The 19802-nt window shown below is 39.2% G+C and overlaps 2 protein-coding genes across 8 annotated transcripts in view; one reads left to right on the top strand and one right to left on the bottom strand.

The window, feature by feature from the left end:
* The window catches only part of LOC124257769, a 202720-nt gene extending 199724 nt beyond the window's left edge, over positions 1–2996 (bottom strand). For all 4 annotated transcript variants that reach the window (XM_046691905.1, XM_046691908.1, XM_046691902.1 and 1 more), the window contains exon 1: positions 2937–2996. In XM_046691905.1, coding sequence (XP_046547861.1) covers positions 2937–2988 — 52 coding nt within the window. In that variant the 5' untranslated portion in view covers positions 2989–2996. The remainder of the gene's footprint in view (positions 1–2936) is intronic.
* Positions 2997–4864: 1868 nt separating this feature from the next.
* On the top strand, positions 4865–18057 carry LOC124257770. 4 transcript variants are annotated; one of them, XM_046691910.1, is made up of 17 exons: positions 4865–4927; positions 5748–6070; positions 9537–9691; positions 10354–10606; positions 10850–10955; positions 11262–11358; positions 11635–11727; positions 12425–12475; positions 12863–12947; positions 13078–13137; positions 13226–13402; positions 13639–13777; positions 13937–14045; positions 14798–14870; positions 15746–15892; positions 16718–16857; positions 17516–18057. In XM_046691910.1, the coding sequence occupies exons 1-17, from the start codon at positions 4876–4878 to the stop codon at positions 17745–17747; spliced, it is 2292 nt and encodes a 763-aa protein (XP_046547866.1). In that variant the 5' UTR covers positions 4865–4875; the 3' UTR covers positions 17748–18057. The 4 variants fall into 4 exon arrangements, with proteins under 4 accessions (XP_046547866.1, XP_046547865.1, XP_046547867.1 ...); XM_046691909.1 differs by having other exon boundaries at positions 4868–4927; positions 5745–6070; XM_046691911.1 differs by lacking the exon at positions 4865–4927 and having other exon boundaries at positions 5959–6070; positions 9501–9691.
* The last annotated feature ends 1745 nt before the right edge of the window (positions 18058–19802 follow it).

Raw genomic sequence — 19802 nt, 5'->3', positions numbered from 1 at the left:
CACTTGTGTATAATAACTCTGAACAATATCAGGTTACACCATTTGTGGAATGCACATTCTACCCAAATAAATAAGTATAGCATTGTTTGTCTGCAGACACAATGTACATTAGTTTGGTTCAATAATGGGCAGGTACAAAAATCAAATAAAGGCATATCCAGATCTGCTCACCATTGTCTGTTCCGTACGCTAAATAGTTGAGCGTAAAGTCAGACTTCACATATTGATCTGTACGGCCGTGCCATTGTTTCAGGATTTGCCCCCAACTTACCATGGCCTGCAAGTATAATAGTAGGTTTCCATACCAAGCTAATTTTCCGTGTTATTGGAAAGCACTGAAGGAGAAATATGGTTTTGGGTCTTGAAGCTTGCAGAGCCAGATATTGAAATCGAAACGTGTATATTTAATTAAAACAACGTAACGTGCATAAAAGTAAAGGCCAAGATGCTCATGCCATGTTTTCGGATTCTCTCACATGCTGTTTGCAGTTATTTGTAAATAGGTTGATAGTTACCTTGTTAATGCCTTTGTTACCACAGAAAAGAATAAAACTGGTTTCAACGCCAACAGGGACATCTTCAACTCCTCCCATCGTCCCCCCAGTAGACATTGTCCCCGCCGGTGCTGGAGTTCTGACGCCATATTGATGACGACATAAACCGATTTGCAGGGGAGATAATCAGTGTATTTGCTGTCTTCACTCGATCAAATATCGCCAGGGGCCCACCTTCTATCCCGCCTTGGATTTTAAATGATGATGGTCCCCATCTTGAGAAAAGGTGTACAATAGTTGAAGTTGTTTGAAAATTTAACTACACAACATGTTATTGTATAACACGTCGTTAAACTACATATTTGCTAGAGATTTTCCACTTATTATTTTTGACATGTCACCATGTCATCTCCAACCAAACTTATCAAGTAACGACAACTTATGAAGTGACGACTTGAAGTGACGACATGTACAGATTGTTGCTGGTAACATTACCGGTTTATGTGTGGACTTTCCACCTCCATCATGTTAACATACGGATACTCACTGTCCTGCCATGAGACCTTTGAATCCAAACATTGATCCGCCATAACTGAGGTATCCCAATGGAATGGTTGACTCTTTAATTAGAAATCCAGGAAATCCAGAAATAGTGAAGTCAGTGCTGTTGGAGGCGGTGTTGTTTGCTCCATTGATGTAACGCTGTTATTGATGAAAGAAAACATGAACGACCTGTGTACTTACAACTTGTCAGCCTGCACTTCAACATTTCAAAACAAAGTAAGTAAGTGAGTTTAGTTTTACGCCGCACTCAGCAATATTCCAGTTATATTGCGGCGGTCTGTAAATAATCGATTATTGACCAGACAATCCAGTGACCAACAGCATGAGCATCGATCTGCGCAATTTTAAAAACAAAAACGTCTTAGGGAACTACATAGAAAGTTATCTTCAACAAAACAGTCAGCTGATCATATTTAGTGCTACACTGATGACATATTGTAGACAGTGGTGAAACTTAAAGCTGAAGGTAACATACAATACTGTCTGGAATACCACGGAACACATATGTTACAGAGCACCCGAAAAAGAACTTGTATGGGCATGTCACCACGTCTTTGCATTATTACCGTAAATAATCAAAATCTGAATGTGGAAATGTAAGGTTTGTGATAGAAAATGAAACACTGTGCTTACAGGGCTTGCCTTCACGAAGTTTATACTGAAATTATGAACTACATTTACAGCCCCAGGCTGAACTTACTCACCTGTTTGAACAACATGAACGGTATGGCCGGATTGTTGTAGGTGAATATGCTTGGATCTGGTGTGTACTGTACAAAGCTGGCCTCGATCTGACTGGGCCCTGCCTGGTACAAGAAGCTGTTGGCCTCCCACTGCCCGATGACGTCTACACCACTGGACTGAGTGTTCTTGACCAGCTTCAGAGATCCATCAGCAGAGGAGAACACTTGACCATCAGCTCTAAAGAAGGTAGGAGCGCTCTTCAGCCAAACATCTCCCTGAACAACGACGTTGTAGGTGCCGTCACTGTTGACGTTCACAGCAAAGTCCTGCTTAGCCTCGTAGACTGCTGATATGAAAACATCTTACTATTGAAGCAACGTTTTACTTATTGCTAAGTAAGTAGTGAGAAAGTAAGTACTCCACGAGCTCAGGATCAGCGGACGATACAAGAAAAGTGATAAAGAAATAATTCTGATGACGTTTTGTTCCAGCTACAAGAAAGACGTTCAATAGTCAGTGTTTTGGATATGGATGATAAGGTGATTTTTACTCCAAACATAGTGATATGTAAGAGGCACTGAGTTTGTTATTTGTGTGGTTCATTATTCATTAGCTTTTATCTTAGTTCTAACAATAGTGATTGCCTGCTACAGGAAGTTCAATTTGTGAAAGGTATGAGGTATTTTCGTTTTTAAATTCAGGTTAATAGTCAAAAACATATGTTGCTTCACTGCTGTAGCTAAACATGTCCAGAATAAAATAGGAACTGGTTTGTCCAGAATGGACCAGAACCTAGATTATCGAAGCTCCCTTAGCGCTAAGATAATCGTTAGTGCCGTACATTAACATTAACTTACGACTATCTTAGGGCTAAGAGCTTCTAAAATCCAGGGCCAGGGGAGTAACATTAAGGCTTTTGGCTGTATCAAACCTTACTAACTTTGTGGTTGACATGGTCTATGAATGACAATCCCATTTAATTATACAAGCCTCGCATATAACTATTTTATATGGACTGATGGAATTAATGTATTATTTAAACACGTACAAACGTACAAGTATATCTTTCAGATCAGATAAATAGAGCAATTGCTACTCGTTTTATCATATTTATCTCCAAACAAGGAGAGATCTGCTGTTTTCAAAGTGAAGGCTTTGGCTTTTCATGTATATTGTCAATGTGAGAATACTTACCAGCACACAGCAACAGAGTCAGAAATAGGTGTATACAGGCCATACTGCACATCTTCAACTGATATCGACTCGCAACCAAATCACATGACTTAGATACCATTTGATGTAATGCACACAAGGTCTTCGTTGAGATTACATCAGAGTTATGTCAAGGCTGGGTGAATGGTTTGGACAGGTGTCAATTAATAAAGGCATATTTCTGTATGCAACAGCATTGACTGAGTACAGGGACACAACGGTACAGACCTACTGTCTGCATAACTGTTCTGCAACAGCATTCAGCTGGTGCTTAAAAAAACGTTAGGGTTTCGGGAAGATGTTTCAATGTCATGCTTCAATTAATTACCTCATTTTCAAAATCATCATGTTCAGGTCATTCATAGCGTTTTTTTCGAGGCAGCGGTGAGATAGGAAGTTTGAATGCATCTTTCACTACGTTCTGGACGTTGGTGGTTTCTTTTCACTAACTGAGAAGATCATGATTTTTGACAGAAAAATGCCTTTTGAGAAACATGTATATTTCTAAAAAGAAAATCAAAACCAAGTTTTGAAAATCATTTCCCCATACATATGTACAATCCAGGAGAGATATACACTTGATGTAATGCACACAATGCTGATATGTATCTGAGATAGCAGAGTTATGTCAAGGCTGGGCGTATAGTTTGGATAAGGGTGATACATGTTAGCCATGCCTGCCAGCAGCCTTGTAACTCAGCGTGATGTCAGGTCAATATGTGTGTTGCAAATAAACAAGAATGACATTAAATGTCATTGCGTTCTGGCTGAAGTTGAAAAAGAATGTCATACGAAATCCACAATGTATTTTACCACTGTCAGGCCTTGTGAGAGGCTTTATTAGCTTGAAGCAAGAGGGAAAATGAATCAAGTGGCAAAAACAAGACTTGACTACATACAATGCAAGCTGCAGTCACGTTATTTAACTATTTCAAATGCCATGCTTATGAATGAAATACTATTTCAGCAATTCAGATTCATTGGACGTTTGACATTAGATGCGACTCGCTTTACACGATTTTGTGTCCCATTAAGTTTCACTGTGTATTTTTTGCATGTGACGGTGTAATCCCTTGCACTCACGGTAATTGCCATTTCAGGTTTCGTTCAATGTTTATACACTGTGACCTTGAGATTATCATCGAGTATACAAAATGATGATGAAGGGAAACAATGACGAAGATGATGACGGTACACTTTGTGTACCCCTGTGATAAGTGTAAGTCGGGGATGGGAGTCGTACAACTTTGCACTTGTCATAGAGCCCAACAAAGGAAGTGATCCAGACTACAAGTTGTCAGGCGTCCATTGTTGTGGAAGCCCTGGTGGAAGAGTGGGTCAGATCGCTGACTTTGTATGGTGGCAATTTGGTGCTTAGATCTGAGAGTGTGGGTACCTAGAACCTGTACTTTACTGAGAAAGTTATATCCCCAAAATAACATATGTAATATATGACCTTTCTTATGGGCATTGTGTGTTCATTACTACATGAAATGAGTGCTCAAAGAACTTGGTATAAGTGACATAGCAAAACTTAGCATACGGCCAGTATGTTAAGTGAGAAAGAAATCTACCAAAACAAGTCATCTGTACTGTCTACATTTGGTTTAAGACCTGAATTCATATTCATTGGAAATATTCATGATTCATAAAACATCTTCCCGAAACCCTAACGTTTCTTTAAGCACCAGCTGAATGCTGTTGCAGAACAGTTATGCAGACAGTAGGTCTGTACCGTTGTGTCCCTGTACTCAGTCAATGCTGTTGCATACAGAAATATGCTTTTATTAATTGACACCTGTCCAAACCATTCACCCAACCTTGACATAACTCTGATGTAATCTCAACGAAGACCTTGTGTGCATTACATCAAATGGTATCTAAGTCATGTGATTTGGTTGCGAGTCGATATCAGTTGAAGATGTGCAGTATGGCCTGTATACACCTATTTCTGACTCTGTTGCTGTGTGCTGGTAAGTATTCTCACATTGACAATATACATGAAAAGCCAAAGCCTTCTCTTTGAAAACAACAGATCTCTCCTTGTTTGGAGATAAATATGATAAAACGAGTAGCAATTGCTCTATTTATCTGATCTGAAAAATATACTTGTACGTTTGTACGTGTTTAAACAATACATTATTTCCATCATTCAATATAAAATAATTATATGCGAGGCTTGTATAACTAAATGAGATTGTCTTTCACAGATCATGTCAACCACAAAGTTAGTAAGGTTGGATACAGCCAAAAGCCTTAATGTTACTTCCCTGGCCCTGGAATTAATGTTAACGTACGGCACTTACGATTATCTTAGCGCTAAGGGAGCTTCGAAAATCTAGGTTCTGGTCCATTCTGGACAAACCAGTTCCTATTTTATTCTGGACATGTTTAGCTACAGCAGTGAAGCAGGATATGTTTTGGACTATTAGCCTGAATTTAAAAAAAGAAAATACCTCAAACCTTTCACCAATGAACTTTCTGTGGCAGTCAATCACTATTGTTAGAACTGAGATAAAAAACTAATGAATAATGAACCTCACAAATAACAAACCCAGTGCCTCTTACATATCACTATGTTCGGAGTAAAAATAACATTATCATCCATATCCAAAACATTAACTATTGAACGTCTTTCTTGTAGCTGGAACAAAACGTCATCAGAATTATTTCTTTATCACTTTTCTTGTATCGTCCGCTGACAATGAGCTCGTGGAGTAGTTACTTTCTCAATACTTACTTAGCAATAAGTAAAACGTTACTTCAATTGTAAAGATGCCTTCATATCAGCAGTCGCGGAGGGTAAGCAGGACTTTGCTGTGAACGTCAACAGTGACGGCACATACAACGTCATTGTACAGGGAGATGTGTGGCTGAAGAGCGCTCCTACCTTCTTTAGAGCTGATGGTCAAGTGTTCTCCTCTGCTGATGGATCTCTGAAGTTGGTCAAGAACACTCAGTCCAGTGGTGTGGACGTCATCGGGCAGTGGGAGGCCAACAGCTTCTTGTACCAGGCAAGGTCCAGTCAGATCGAGGCTAGCTTTGTACAGTACACACCAGATCCAAGCATATTCACCTACAACAATCCGGCCATACCGTTCATGTTGTTCAAACAGGTGAGTAGGTTCAGCCTGGGGCTGTAAATTCATAATTTCAGTATAAACTTCGTGAAGGCAAGCCCTGTAAGCACAGTGTTTCATTTTATATCACAAACCTTACATTTCCACATTCAGATTTTGATTATTTACGGTAATAATGCAAAGACGTGGTGACATGCCCATACAAGTTCTTTTTCGGGTGCTCTGTAACACATGTGTTCCGTGGTATTCCAAACAGTATTGTGTTGCAGGGGTGAGTGAATAATAATGGCGAGCTGCGGGTGTGTTTGTGAGGTGACGTTTATTCCAACATTATATATATTCACATAAAGAAACAGTGCATACAATAATTTAAAATCTAAATTTATCAAACCTGTGTAGACACATAAGGATTTAAACTCAGAGATTAGTGAGATGTATCCAACATGCATGCACGTGCCACGTTCCGTGACGTCAGTGGGTTCGTCCTTGGGACGTGCAATACGTTGTTGCACGTGCATTCCCGGAAAGAGAAACAGAGCAAATGAATGCCACACAATACTGTCACTTTGGAAAGCTCAACCCCTGCCCTTGTGATCGTTCAAAAATTAAACGGCTATTGAAACGCATAGCATGCCAAGGCTCACGTCTGCACAACGTCATGAGGCCATTGGGATGGTCTGTGGGGGGAATGGCTCAACGACAAGTGGCTGCACATTTCCACTGCCACCGGAACACCATTTCTGCACTGGTGAGACGCTACCAGAACACAAATGACGTCATCGATCGGCCACGTTCTGGCCGTCCACGTGTAACAACGCCAAGACAGGACAGATGGATAAGGGTGACACATCTTCGCCACAGGTTTCAGACTGCAGTGATGACTGCCCGAACCATCCCAGGTCTTCGCCGTATCCACCCCAACACAGTTCGAAAACGTTTACGTCATCACGGGATCAGACCACTACGTCCCGCCATACAGCCTATCCTGACACAACGTCATCGACAAGCTCGCCGAATGTGGTGCCGAAATCATGTCCGCAGACCCTTGTTTTGGTGGAGAAATGTTGTTTTTACAGGACAATGCCCGCCCTCATACGGCAAGGGTTGCTATGGATTTCTTGCAACACCACAACGTTGACTTACTGCCTTGGCCTGCAAATTCACCGGATAGAGCATGTTTGGGACGAGATGGATCGACGTCTACGCCGTCTTCCTCATCCGCCAGATAACGTCCTTGACCTTGCAACAGAACTTGAGAGAATCTGCGTGACATCCCACAAGCCTTCCTTGCACGTTTGATGGGCTCTATGCGTCGTCGATGCACTGCTGTTCTCAATGCCGATGGTGGACATACCCGTTATTGAGCTTGTGACATGGTCGTTTGACCCCTGTCCCGCTTGTGGACTCGTGACGTCATTGTGATTGACTTTTCAATTGAAATTCTCCCGACTTGTTATGGTCTCATGATCCCTCCATTAAAGTTTATATGTACCTTTGGCATTGTTATCGTACTTATCAACTGGGATAATATACTGAAAGGCAAAAGAAACGTCGTAATATTAGAAATGACATTTGAGTATCAATGGAGTATTTGAACCTATTTTTTCAAATATACACCAGAAGTCAAGGTTGAGGAAACATGAATCGTGGTCGTATAGCCTGCATTGCCCAATAAAGTATTGTTTGAGATTGAAGTTAGAAATGTTGTTGTTTTTTGGAGAGGGAAAAGTTCCCACAAACACAACATTGAAATCGAGATGCACGTGCATCATAAATGCATTCAGGCATAAATTGCCGGCTTGAATGGCAATCGTTCACTTGTTTTCTGAACACAGCAGCTATGACTAGGTTAACGAGAGATCAACCACAACAAGCTATTGGACGTCTGCACGCTGGCCAACATGCTCGAGTCATTGCTAATGATTTCAGTTGCAGCGTACGAACGATAGAACGTCTTAGAGTGCGATACAACGCCACCAGCAGCACTGATGACCGTCCACGTAGTGGTCAACCCCGTGTAACAACACGTCGCCAGGACCGTCATATCGTCCATCAACACGTGCAAGACCTATTCGCAAGGGCCAGAGAAACAGCTTGGGTGACCATAGGAAACCACCAGCGACCAGTCAGTGACCTACCATTCGGCGACGTCTCCAAGCCAGGAACCTGTTTTGTCGATGTCCTGCCAGGAGACCCATATTCACCCAACGTCACCGCCGGGAACGTATCCAAGTGGACACAACAGCGGCAAAACTGTCGTGGGGGACAATGGAGAGGGGTTATCTTCTCTGATGAAGTCGGTACTGCATTTCCGTGGCGTATTATTTTTAAAAAATAGGTTCAAATGTTCCATTGATACTTAAATGTTATTTCCAATATAACGACATTTCTTTTGCCTTTCAGTATATTTTGACAATGCACAGTTTCTTTATGTGGCTAGTATATATCAATTATTCAATTGATCAGTCAATCAGTGTGATCACCCTGTAATATAAGAAACAATGCCATACATTAATCTAAACATGCAACAAGTACAGTTACACATAACTAGTTCATAATAAGTCATTATAATTACCACTGATGTATAAAACACTACATAATGCTTTAACGTAACATGCAAATGATCAACTTAAATGATCATAGAGGTGATATTTAAATCACACATATATAATTACATACATGATAAAAGATAATGTGTACATACCCTGTGGGTGACACGGGGGTGTATCTATATACCCACACTAAAATTCTGGGTTATTGCATTCCTAAAACAAATAGTCAGTACAATATTTTACTAAGGCTACATTAATAATGTAGAAAGGACTTCTTGTTCAACATTGCATTCAAACTACCAATCAAATCATGCTCTCAGACATACATACATTTAGACATTTCATATTGATAAATTAAAAGGTACATTGGCTACTTGATATAAAATATTAATATTTACACTTTATATTATTTATTACATATTTAAAGGATAGGTTGAGATTCTATTTAGGTAAATATAAAGTAAATGTCAACCTGAGATGTGCTGAGTGGCTTGTCCTGTGCAGAGTTGTCAGCAGTGTGACTAGAAAAGTATGCAAATGCTATGGAGGAAAGCTACAGTTATATAATGTTAATGAAATAGGAAGCTGAGGGCTATTGTATTGGAAGCTAAACTGTTGAGGCCCTAAACAGACCAACTGCTTGGATAAGTAACCCAAACTTATAAACTAATGAACACAAAAACAACTTAAAATGATAAATATTAAACTTTATTGCTAAAACTATAAACACAATCTCCTGTTACAATTGTATGTTACCTTAAGGTTTAAGTTTCACCAATGTCTACAACATGTCATCAGTGTAGCATTAAATATGATCAGCTGACTGTTTTGCTGAAGATAACTTTCTATGTAGTTCTCTAAGATGTTTTGTTTTGAAATGTTGAAGTGCAGGCTGACAAGTTGTAAGTACACAGGTCGTTCATGTTTTCTTTCATGAATAATGGAAACAGCGTTACATCAATGGAGCAAACAACACCACCTCCAACAGGACTGCCTTCACCATTTCTGGATTTCCTGGATTTCTAATTGAAGAATCAACCATTCCATTAGGATACCTCAGTTATGGAGGACTGATGTTTGGATTTAAGGGTCTCATGGCAGGGCAGTAAGTATCCATACGATGGTGTCTGATACGGGAGTATTACGCGTTGAAGAAAACACTTGAACCCGTTAATATCAGTTGTTCTGTCGGAAAATGAATATCGTTATTGTCACCAGGAACCAACTGCACATGTAGATGCATGCAAGTCTTTCTTTTCAAGACGGGTATACTTCAGTCGATTTTAGATTAAATTACGTCAATATCCCTGTAGATGAAACATTTCGGCATCTACCTCCCAAATATCAAATGGACCATCTCTTGCAAATATGTTGTAAATATGTTGTTTTACTAATTGTAAATCAGTTTACAATACTTTAGTTATAGCGGATCAATGTTTGGATTCAAAGGTCTCATGGCAGGACAGTGAGTACTCGTATGTTAACACGATGAAGGTGGAAGGTCCACACATAAACCGGTAATGACAGCTGTTCAGCCAGAAAATACATATGGTGTATGTTACCAGCCACTATCTGTTCATGTTTGCAAGTCGTCACTTCATAAGTAGTCGTTACTTGATAAGTTTGGTTGGAGATGACATGGTGACATGTCAAAAATAATAAGTGGAAAATCTCTAGCAAAGATGTAGTTTAACGACGTATTATACAATAACATGTTGTGTAGTTAAATTTTCAAACAACTTCAACTATTGTATACCTTTTCTGAAGATGGGGACCATCATCATTTAAAATCCAAGGCGGGATAGAAGGTGGGCCCCTGGCGATATTTGACCGAGTGAAGACAGCAAATACACTGATTATCTCCCCTGCAAATCGGTTTATGTCGTCATCAATATGGCGTCAGAACCCCAGCACCGGAGGGGACAATGTCTACTGGGGGACGATGGGAGGAGTGAAAGATGTCCCTGTTGGCGTTGAAACCAGTTGTATTCTTTTCTGTGGTAACCAAGGCATTAACAAGGTAACTATCAACCTATTTACAAATAGCTGCAAACAGCATGTGAGAGAATCCGAAAACATAGCATGAGCATCTTGGCCTTTCCGTTACTGTTATGCACGTTACGTTGTTGTAATTAAATATACACGTTTCGATTTCAATATCTGGCTCTGCAAGCTTCAAGACCCAAAACCATATTTCTAATTCAGTGCTTTCCAATAACACGGAAAATTAGCTTGGTATGGAAACCTACTATTATACTTGCAGGCCATGGTAAGTTGGGGGCAAATCCTGAAACAATGGCACGGCCGTACAGATCAGTATGTGAAGTCTGACTTTACTCTCAACTATTTAGCGTACGGAACAGACAATGGTGAGCAGATCTGGATATGCCTTGATTTGATTTTCAACATTGTACATGTCCATTATTGAACCAAACTAATGTACAGTGTGTCTTCGGACAAGCAATGCAATATTAATATATTTGGGTAGATCGTGCATTCCACAAATAATGTAACCTGATATTGTTCAGAGTTATCATACGCAAGAGACTTTGATTAAAAGGTGCCTTTGCATTACCATCTTTTCATAATACAGGGGGAATAAAAAATTCCATTACGTTTATATTTGAAAATCTCTGCGAACAAAACCACCCGAAAAGAACATGCTGTATATTCAGGGGCGTATTACTGTTGGCGCTCCGAGGACGGAAAGAACTACCAGGACACAGTGTTGGATATCAAGAGCTACATGGTACAGATAGGGGTACCCATCAGGTTAGTGGACTTGCTCATGCTTTAAATAGATATGTTATCAGACGAGATCGATGTCCATTGTGTTTAATGTGTAGGGATTAATTATCCTTCTTCCACTTGTTGGGAAATAAATGGAACAATCGTGATATTGTTTTGAAACTACTTTTTTCAGCTGATAAAAATCGTTATTGTGGTGGGTACAACTGAGGGAATAACCTTGTTGATAATCTGCTACGTGTATTCAGGATGACGAATGGTGGGGTTTCTGGGGCAATGAGCTTGCTGTTTACTCGCCAGGTATATGCAATATGACGTAACGTGGTACAGTGACCTTGACAATGGTGTTGTCACGTGGTCGTCTCCACCTGGCGTTTTCCCCAATGGACCGCAGTAAGAGTTTTTCCTTTTTGAACTGAATGATTATTGTAATACTCTACTAAATTATATGAAGATTGCTTGCAATGTAGTGTTCATCTCCTTATATTGAAACATGTTATATTTGGGATTACACTTTCTTAGTAAAGTACAGATTCTAGTACTTTTTGGGGGTTGAGTCCCATCCGGGATACGAACCCACACCCTCAGAGTCAGGCACCTAATCGCCAGGACACAAAGTCAGACGCCTAGACCGCTCAGCCACCGCAGCTTCCACAGCTTGGCATTGTGTATTTCATCCTTATATTGAAGTTCCTTCTTCAAACGCATATGTTGTTATAGTTATTTTTGTGCGAGATTTTTATATGTTCGATAATGTACGAGTATAGTGTCATATTGCAAATCCACTGTCTGCTCTCGTGAAACTTTTAATGTTTATTACACATCGTTTTGTATCACTTAACAACCTCTGCCACTATAAACCTTATAAAAATGTCTCTATATATGTGCCCCTCAATATAAGCAGTTTCATTGATATAGGTAAGTGGCATGGGTTTATGAGATGACTTGCCGATATATATTAGTTATTATTGTAATACTCTATTAAACTGTATTAAGATTGCTTGCATTGTAGTGTTCATCTCCTTATATCCTTCAACAGAAAGATATGTTGTTTTAGTTATTTTTGTGCAAGTTTTGTATATGTTCAAAGGTGGCTTTATGACAAGACAGAGATACCCGTCTTTGGCTACAACCCGTTCTGGTAAGTCAGGTCAAGGAATTATAGTATCAGAGTCAGATTTGTCTTCATGTAAATGCAATATTTTTATATTTTAGGATTTCATTTAAAATTACAAATCATTTACATATCTGAGACAAGAATGATCATCAATACTTGCAGAACAAATGAAATTATTTCAAGACTATATGAAAATACTATGAAAACCAAGACCTGGCCGTCAAAACAAGCGATATTCTTGATGTGTATTTAAAATTATTTCACTAAGAATTAGCTTTTGCAAACATTATTCCATTCCAGTTCCAGTTATTTTTGAGACGTCAACATCGGCTGCTTTTATTTGTTTTGAATTATTGTGGTTTTTCATAATTCTGGGTCCTGCAAATATTTGATAGTTTGTTAACGTTTTAGGTCCAGTAACACAACCTACGCAACTGCTAATGGAGGAAAGTATGAATTCCTGATCGATGGTTCAATGGCATTGCCACTGGAAGAGGTACTGAGGCTACTAGATATTTCATGCACATTGGTACAGTTAAACCCTTTCCTTCTTTGCCTGACCATCATTTGAGACGGGAATGTGGGTTGTTTCATGTTACATTCATTAACTTCTCTTTACGTTTCAGAGATTTTGGACTGATTTGCTTGCCGGTGGAAGGAAATGGGGATTGATTGCCTACGAACAGGTACCACCTCTGATTACCAAACATTATAACTTTAGGCTAGACGAGAGAGAACATGCTTATTTTCTGCATATTTTTTTCGTTTCCTTAGGATTACCTCAATAAAGAATTTGTAGGAATTCAAAAACTTACGACTGACATTGACCTTGGCCGCCAATGGTTGACTCAGATGGGGAATGGGGCTGCCAAGAACGGTCTGACCATCCAGTACTGCATGTCCTACCCGCGACATATGCTACAGTCTCTGGAAATACCTGTCGTTACACAGGTGAGAGAGAATATGGCTGCACGTCGATATATAACTTATATTTCATGGACAACTTCCAATAATGTTGCTTAGATCAAAATAGAAAACATATTTGATATCAGAAAAGGTGCATATTTCTTGTCTAACATTCAAGCGAATCCTTTGAGGTGTTAAAAAATATACATGGCGTTAAAAAACGGACCAAATATGGTCTTTGTCAAGTAAAACAATGTAAACCTGAGTATTGTATGTTTCAGGCCCGTGCAAGCCATGACAACCGGCCAGGCACCGACAACTGGAAGATCGGTGTGACGTCACTATTTGCATGGGCTATTGGTATTGCACCCTTCAAGGATATATTTTGGACGACCAGCGTTCAACCTGGAAATACTTACAGTATGGAGAATACTACTTCATATTCATTGATTCCATTTTTTTCTTTCACAAAGAATGTCTTGTCTAGTCGAAAATATTAAAGAGGCTTAACATGATGATGTTTCAAGTACGTTCGCGAAAACTGATCTTTTAGCTTCAACTATTAAAACTTTGTCGCAGATTCCACAGAACCATACCCGTCCCTTCACGCCGTAGTTGCAACCTTAAGTACAGGCCCAGTAGGAATCGGAGACATGATTGGGGGCACAAACAAGACACTCATTATGAAGTAAGTTGTTGTTTAAGAGAGAGTACCTTTACAAAAACAATATTTCAGCCTAATTGTTTTGGTTTTATGTCTTGCTTGACAGTATATAGTATTTATCATCTCTTACTAAATATTTTCGTTAGTTATTTCTCATGTATTACGCCTCAAGTATTGTTTTGTATTTTTCCTGTATTAAGCTTGTACATTTCCAGATTTGTCCATCAGTACTCTAGTATCAATATTGGATCTCATTTATGTATCATTTCTTACTTCTGTAACTTTTAGTCCACAAATATTTATCTTTAGTTTCTTATTTCGTATGTGTTACTCTTGCATATATTATCTATCACTCCTTTTTTAATTATTCAGTTATGTATTTCCATATATAACGTTATATATATTCTAGTTTTGTATTTTTATTGAGTATTCCAGTAATTTATTGCTTGTTGTATATTGTATTTTTGTCTTTTTACTTATATATCCTGTGTTTATTGTTTCTCCCATAATAACTTGTTGCACCTGTTTCCGCATTTGTTTACACCAAACGGGATTTGTTTCCAAGGACAGTCAAAACTGGTTATTCGTTTCTATATTTACTCCTGTTCATGCATTTATTATCTAATTCTCGCTCATTTTTTATTCATTACCAATGTATTAATCATTTGTACTCACAGATTTAATCTGCATTACTCCCATATTTTGGATGTATTATCCCTGTTACTCAGTCTGCCTAAGTACTCACATCTACATCTATTCAATGTCACCTTTTACAGATCTGTAAATGCTGACGGCCTGATCCTTAAACCATCGCGACCAGCCACGTCTATTGACAACAGAATACGGAGGGTACCTGTGCCTTTGTCTTTATTCCAACACTGCCTTGTTGTTTGGAAGTCACCTCAAGCATGTTTAGCTCTTTATTTCATCTATCAAAAGGTGGCATCGACGTCATCATTCAGAACTATTGAGACACAGGAGAACTACTATTTACATTAAAACGGCTTAAATGGGACCCTTCTCCCGTAAATTCAAGGTTCCAACAGGAAGGGATCAAGTCGTGCAAATGTCATAATATTGTTTACTTGATAAAGCATTTTACCACCCACCTCCACACAATGCGGTAGACCCTTGAACACCCTTCGCTTCACCCTGCCCCTCAAATGGTCAGTGACAAATTATACGCCTTTCACCGATTAATCTATATATTTCAGTAGTAGTATGTTTATAGTGCATAGACTTGCACTTGAAACTGGCAGAAGACTGAATGTCTGACTTTAAAACGGAATGATAACAGGGTATGACTAACGGAATGATAACAGGGTATGATTAACGGAATGATAACAGGGTATGATTAACGGAGTGATAACAGGGTATGATCAACGGAATGATAACAGGGTATGATCAACGGAATGATAACAGGGTATGATTAACGGAATGATAACAGGGTATGATCAACGGAATGATAACAGGGTATGATCAACGGAATGATAACAGGGTATGATTAACGGAATGATAACAGGGTATGATTAACGGAATGATAACAGGGTATGATTAACAGAATGATGTTGTCATTAGAGGAGTGTCTATCCAATGGTAAATGACATATAACTGCGGACTTTGTGATACTAACATGCCACAAAGTAACTTTATAGAACTGAATGTGTTTGAAATAGCATGAAATATCTTGATAGAACCGAAATTTTCTCATGCATGTTTTGTAGATGGCCTGGACAGACTTTGAGGGTCCTGATGGGGAGGTATGGTCCACGTATTCAGATTTTGGTGGAAATAACAAGTACGGTATCATCCTCGCTGCTGATCTTCAGGGAAGCTACAACATGACACCTTGCATGGCTGGATATCAAGGGGTAGGAAATAGAGAATACAACACGAGGTCTCATTACATACGAATTATACGAAACGAGTGTCCTTCCTATGGTATCTGATCGAGCGAAAGCGAGGTCAGAAACCATAGCAAGGTCACGAGTTTCGTATAATTCGTATGTTATGAGACCGAGTGTGGTATTTTATTTATTACCCACGTCTTACATGCATTAACCGACGTCACGATGCATGTCAGTTGTCATCGCCTCGTACAGCCTCCTACATTAAACTACTCCGTAGCACCCTGTTTCTTAGTTTGCAGTTGCTTCACTCGGCTCACCTCACTGGTGGAAACTTTGCGTTTGTTTTTTCGACGCATATAATGTGTCAGTTCGACTCACAATTAAACAGCGATACGGCAACGTTCGCAATGTTGACATTCCCACAATGCATATAAGTTGTAGAATGAATGAATTCACGTGTTTGTTAAAGTAAAAAGTATTTCCGTCACAACGTGACCTAATTGAGAGGTCATCGGTTATCCAATCAAATCGCTAGAATCTCAGGTCAAGTCGTTACGACACAGGTCAACTGAATACGACATTCGTGTGACGTACGAGATCAGTATGCAACTACCTTAGGTTGACCACGTGGGTAATAAAGTAGGTTATATCTACCATTACTAGATTTCAGGAGGTTAGAGTTTGAGTTGTCATACATATACATGTGAATGTATGTAAATATGTATTATGCGCAGGGATAATCTGTAACCCTAAATTGTCTGTATTTTGGACCGAAGGCCTTATACTGAATAAATCTGTCTGTCTGAATGTAGTCATATATGCAACTAAAATGAGTATTCTTTGCAGTTTCCTAGCTCCATGGTTTTCCCAGCCAATAACCCAAACAAGATCCAGCCCTTGACAGACGCCCAGCCTTTGGCAATGAGTAACTGTACCAAGGCTGACTTTTGTCTCTTCTATGTATCGCCTGTATTGACCATCAACGGGTAGGTTCATTACCTTTCAACTAATGCAGAAACTAGAGCACCTGGGGAAACTGGGCAAAACCAATATTAACTATTCCATACGACTGTATACTTCAATATAATATAAACCAACGGGATGTGAGTGAACTCTGGTTTGTGAATTCATCGATGTTGATAAAATATATTGAATCGTGGCAATGCATTAGATGTATAAAGTTACCAAATGTTGAATCTAATTGTTTGATCGGCATTCTAGAAGTTGGTGAGTCAAAAATGAAACATACAACGTCATGGATAACAAGTTCTTGTTTATTGCATAGAGCGATGGTGAATAGACATTGAAGATATCAGTAATGATTCCGATTAGAAAATCATTATATTAAAGGTATAAAAAGGATGTCGAGTAATGAATATACATTTGAGAAAATATAGTAAAATATATTGATAAATAACATGAATTTACATGAATTGAAATTATCGTTTCTAAACTTGTATGCACAGGTGATTCAGGTCATTTTTATCTTAAATAATACACATCGTAAGCGCCGTTACAATTACTATGCCCTTTGTTGTGTTTGTGTGTGTTTTTCAATTTGCAATTTAATGTGATTGAAGTGAAACATTGAGTCACATATGTTTTGTGAATAATTAAGATAGATATATAATTATGTTCGCGCAGCAAACAAGTTCTCATCCAGGGTGAGTTAGACAAGTGGGTGCCCATGTCACCCCAGAGAGTGACGGCCATCAACATTGCCGATGACATCACCATCAGCCTCACTGGAGCTGCCCACGAAACTGCCTCCTTCTGGTTCAACGTGGATGGTAAATCCTCACCTGTGATCTGTACCCTCGGAGCAGCAGGACTGGCCACCCTCAGTTTCACAGCAGGCACATGTCGTGGTGTTTAATCAATATGATATATTGAATGAATATTTGTCAATGTAAACATTAAATTTGTTCCTTCGTGTTGAATAAACGCTAGTTACTTCATATCACTGATATCATATTTGCAAATGCGCAAATCCGGTCATCGCATCCATTTACCAACGTATTTTATTTTGCTTCAATTGATAAAAATTCTGACGTTTTGGTCCTTTGAATTAACGTAGTATATTTGTACATGCCTCTATCAGTATGTACCCGTGCTTAGATTTTGGCGTCATAATATATGAGTGATGTTGCTGCTCCTTGAAAGGAATAGAACAAAGGTTATTTGAACTCTACTTTTTTCTTTCTTTTGTGTCGCACACACGTACTCAAAAAGTTGTTATCCAAAAATATCGTCTGCATTGTACTTCCCATACCCGTGAAGATCCGGGTTAGAATTGATCTTAAGTAACCAATGCTTGTCGAAAGAGGCGACTAACGGGATCGGGTGGTCAGGCTTTCTGACATGTCATCGTATTACAATTGCTTAGGTCGATGCTCATGCTGTTAATCACTGGATTGTCTGGTCCAGACTCGAATATTTACAGACCTCCGCAATATAGCTGGAATATTACTGAGTGCGGCGTAAAACTAAACTCGATCATAGTAACCTCCACGTCGAAGTGGGTTTTGTTTTAAAACCAATCAAGCTCATAAGTAAGGCAATAACATATAATTCATTAATATGAACATTAAGAGAGAAAATAATCTAGCCAGCAAAAATGAAGCAAGCGACTTCATGAATAAAAGGTTCTTGTTTATTGCATAGAGCGACGGTTCAGTGTAGATTATTACCCCGACATTATGCTACCAGTGACTACAACCAAGCGATAAGAGTGAGTGAGTTTAGTTTTACGCCGCACTTAGCAATATTCCAACAATAGTACGGCGGGGATCACCAGAAATGGGCTTCACACAATGTGCCTATGTGGGGAATCGAACCTGGGTATTCGGCGTGACGACCGAACGCTTTAACCACTAGGCTACCCTATTGCCCCAAGTGATGAGAAGTGTGAATTAACATTTACAAGAGCAAGTAATAGATAAGTAGTGAAACACACTTGACTGAAACCAGGTGGGGAGTAAGACGGGTTATTAAGCCTATAAGCAGGAGGGTGTAAGTAGTAAAGACAGTAAACCAAAAACAAGCTGTTAGGGTGCTAATAGATAAAGTCGAAGGTCAATTGTATGTAGTATCTACACCGCTTTATACAATAAACAAGAAGTTATTATCCATAAAGTCGTATGTTTTTTGACTCACCAAATATTACATTCCGTTAATATAGCACAGTTTCAGTCATACAGCGTCATTGGACATTGAGGTTGGTGTATATGTTAAGTTGATGTACAGTGCACCCTGGTTATAATGCCCCTTGTTATAATGCCCATTGTTATAAGGCCACCCTGGATATAATGCCAAAACTGGATATAATGCCATATGCCAATGGTTTGGGGAACATAAAGTCATTTTCCCCTGGTTATAATGCCAATTAAACTGGCTGCATGTAGTATACATAACATACCTTTATTGGTTCTTTGACATGACTCAAATTAATTGACCAAACTCATTAATGCTTTAAGTAGTCATGTTATCCAGGATAGGATACCACATGTGGCAATAGACGTCCTGCCACCTACAACAACTCACCTGCAGCCCCTAGATGCTGGGATTATCCAGTTATTCAAGGCTCTTTATAGGAGACATCAGCTAAATCACCTTGTTGATTGCATAGGGCTGCTAACTGTCCTACCTGGTTATAATGCCACCCTGGATATAATGCCATATTTTCTCCTGGACAAACGGTGGCATAAAAACCAGGGAATATTTTTTTTTTCTATTTGAATTGGAATGTATATCAGATGTTATACCATAATGGTCGAAGGTGTAGACAAATACAACACACACAGTTGACGTGCAATTACTTGACAATATTCCTGTCCTTGGCGGTTTAGTACCTCTGTGGCATTTCCCTCTGTGGCCTATGAGATTTTAATTGATCTGAATGAAATTTCGCGCTGTGGTCTATGGTCGTTTC

This window comes from Haliotis rubra, unplaced genomic scaffold, assembly GCF_003918875.1.
Source record: "Haliotis rubra isolate DU_JTF1 unplaced genomic scaffold, ASM391887v1 Scf672, whole genome shotgun sequence".
In the NCBI taxonomy this organism is placed as follows: Eukaryota; Metazoa; Mollusca; class Gastropoda; order Lepetellida; family Haliotidae; genus Haliotis; species Haliotis rubra.
This window is presented reverse-complemented; position numbering and strand designations above follow the sequence as displayed.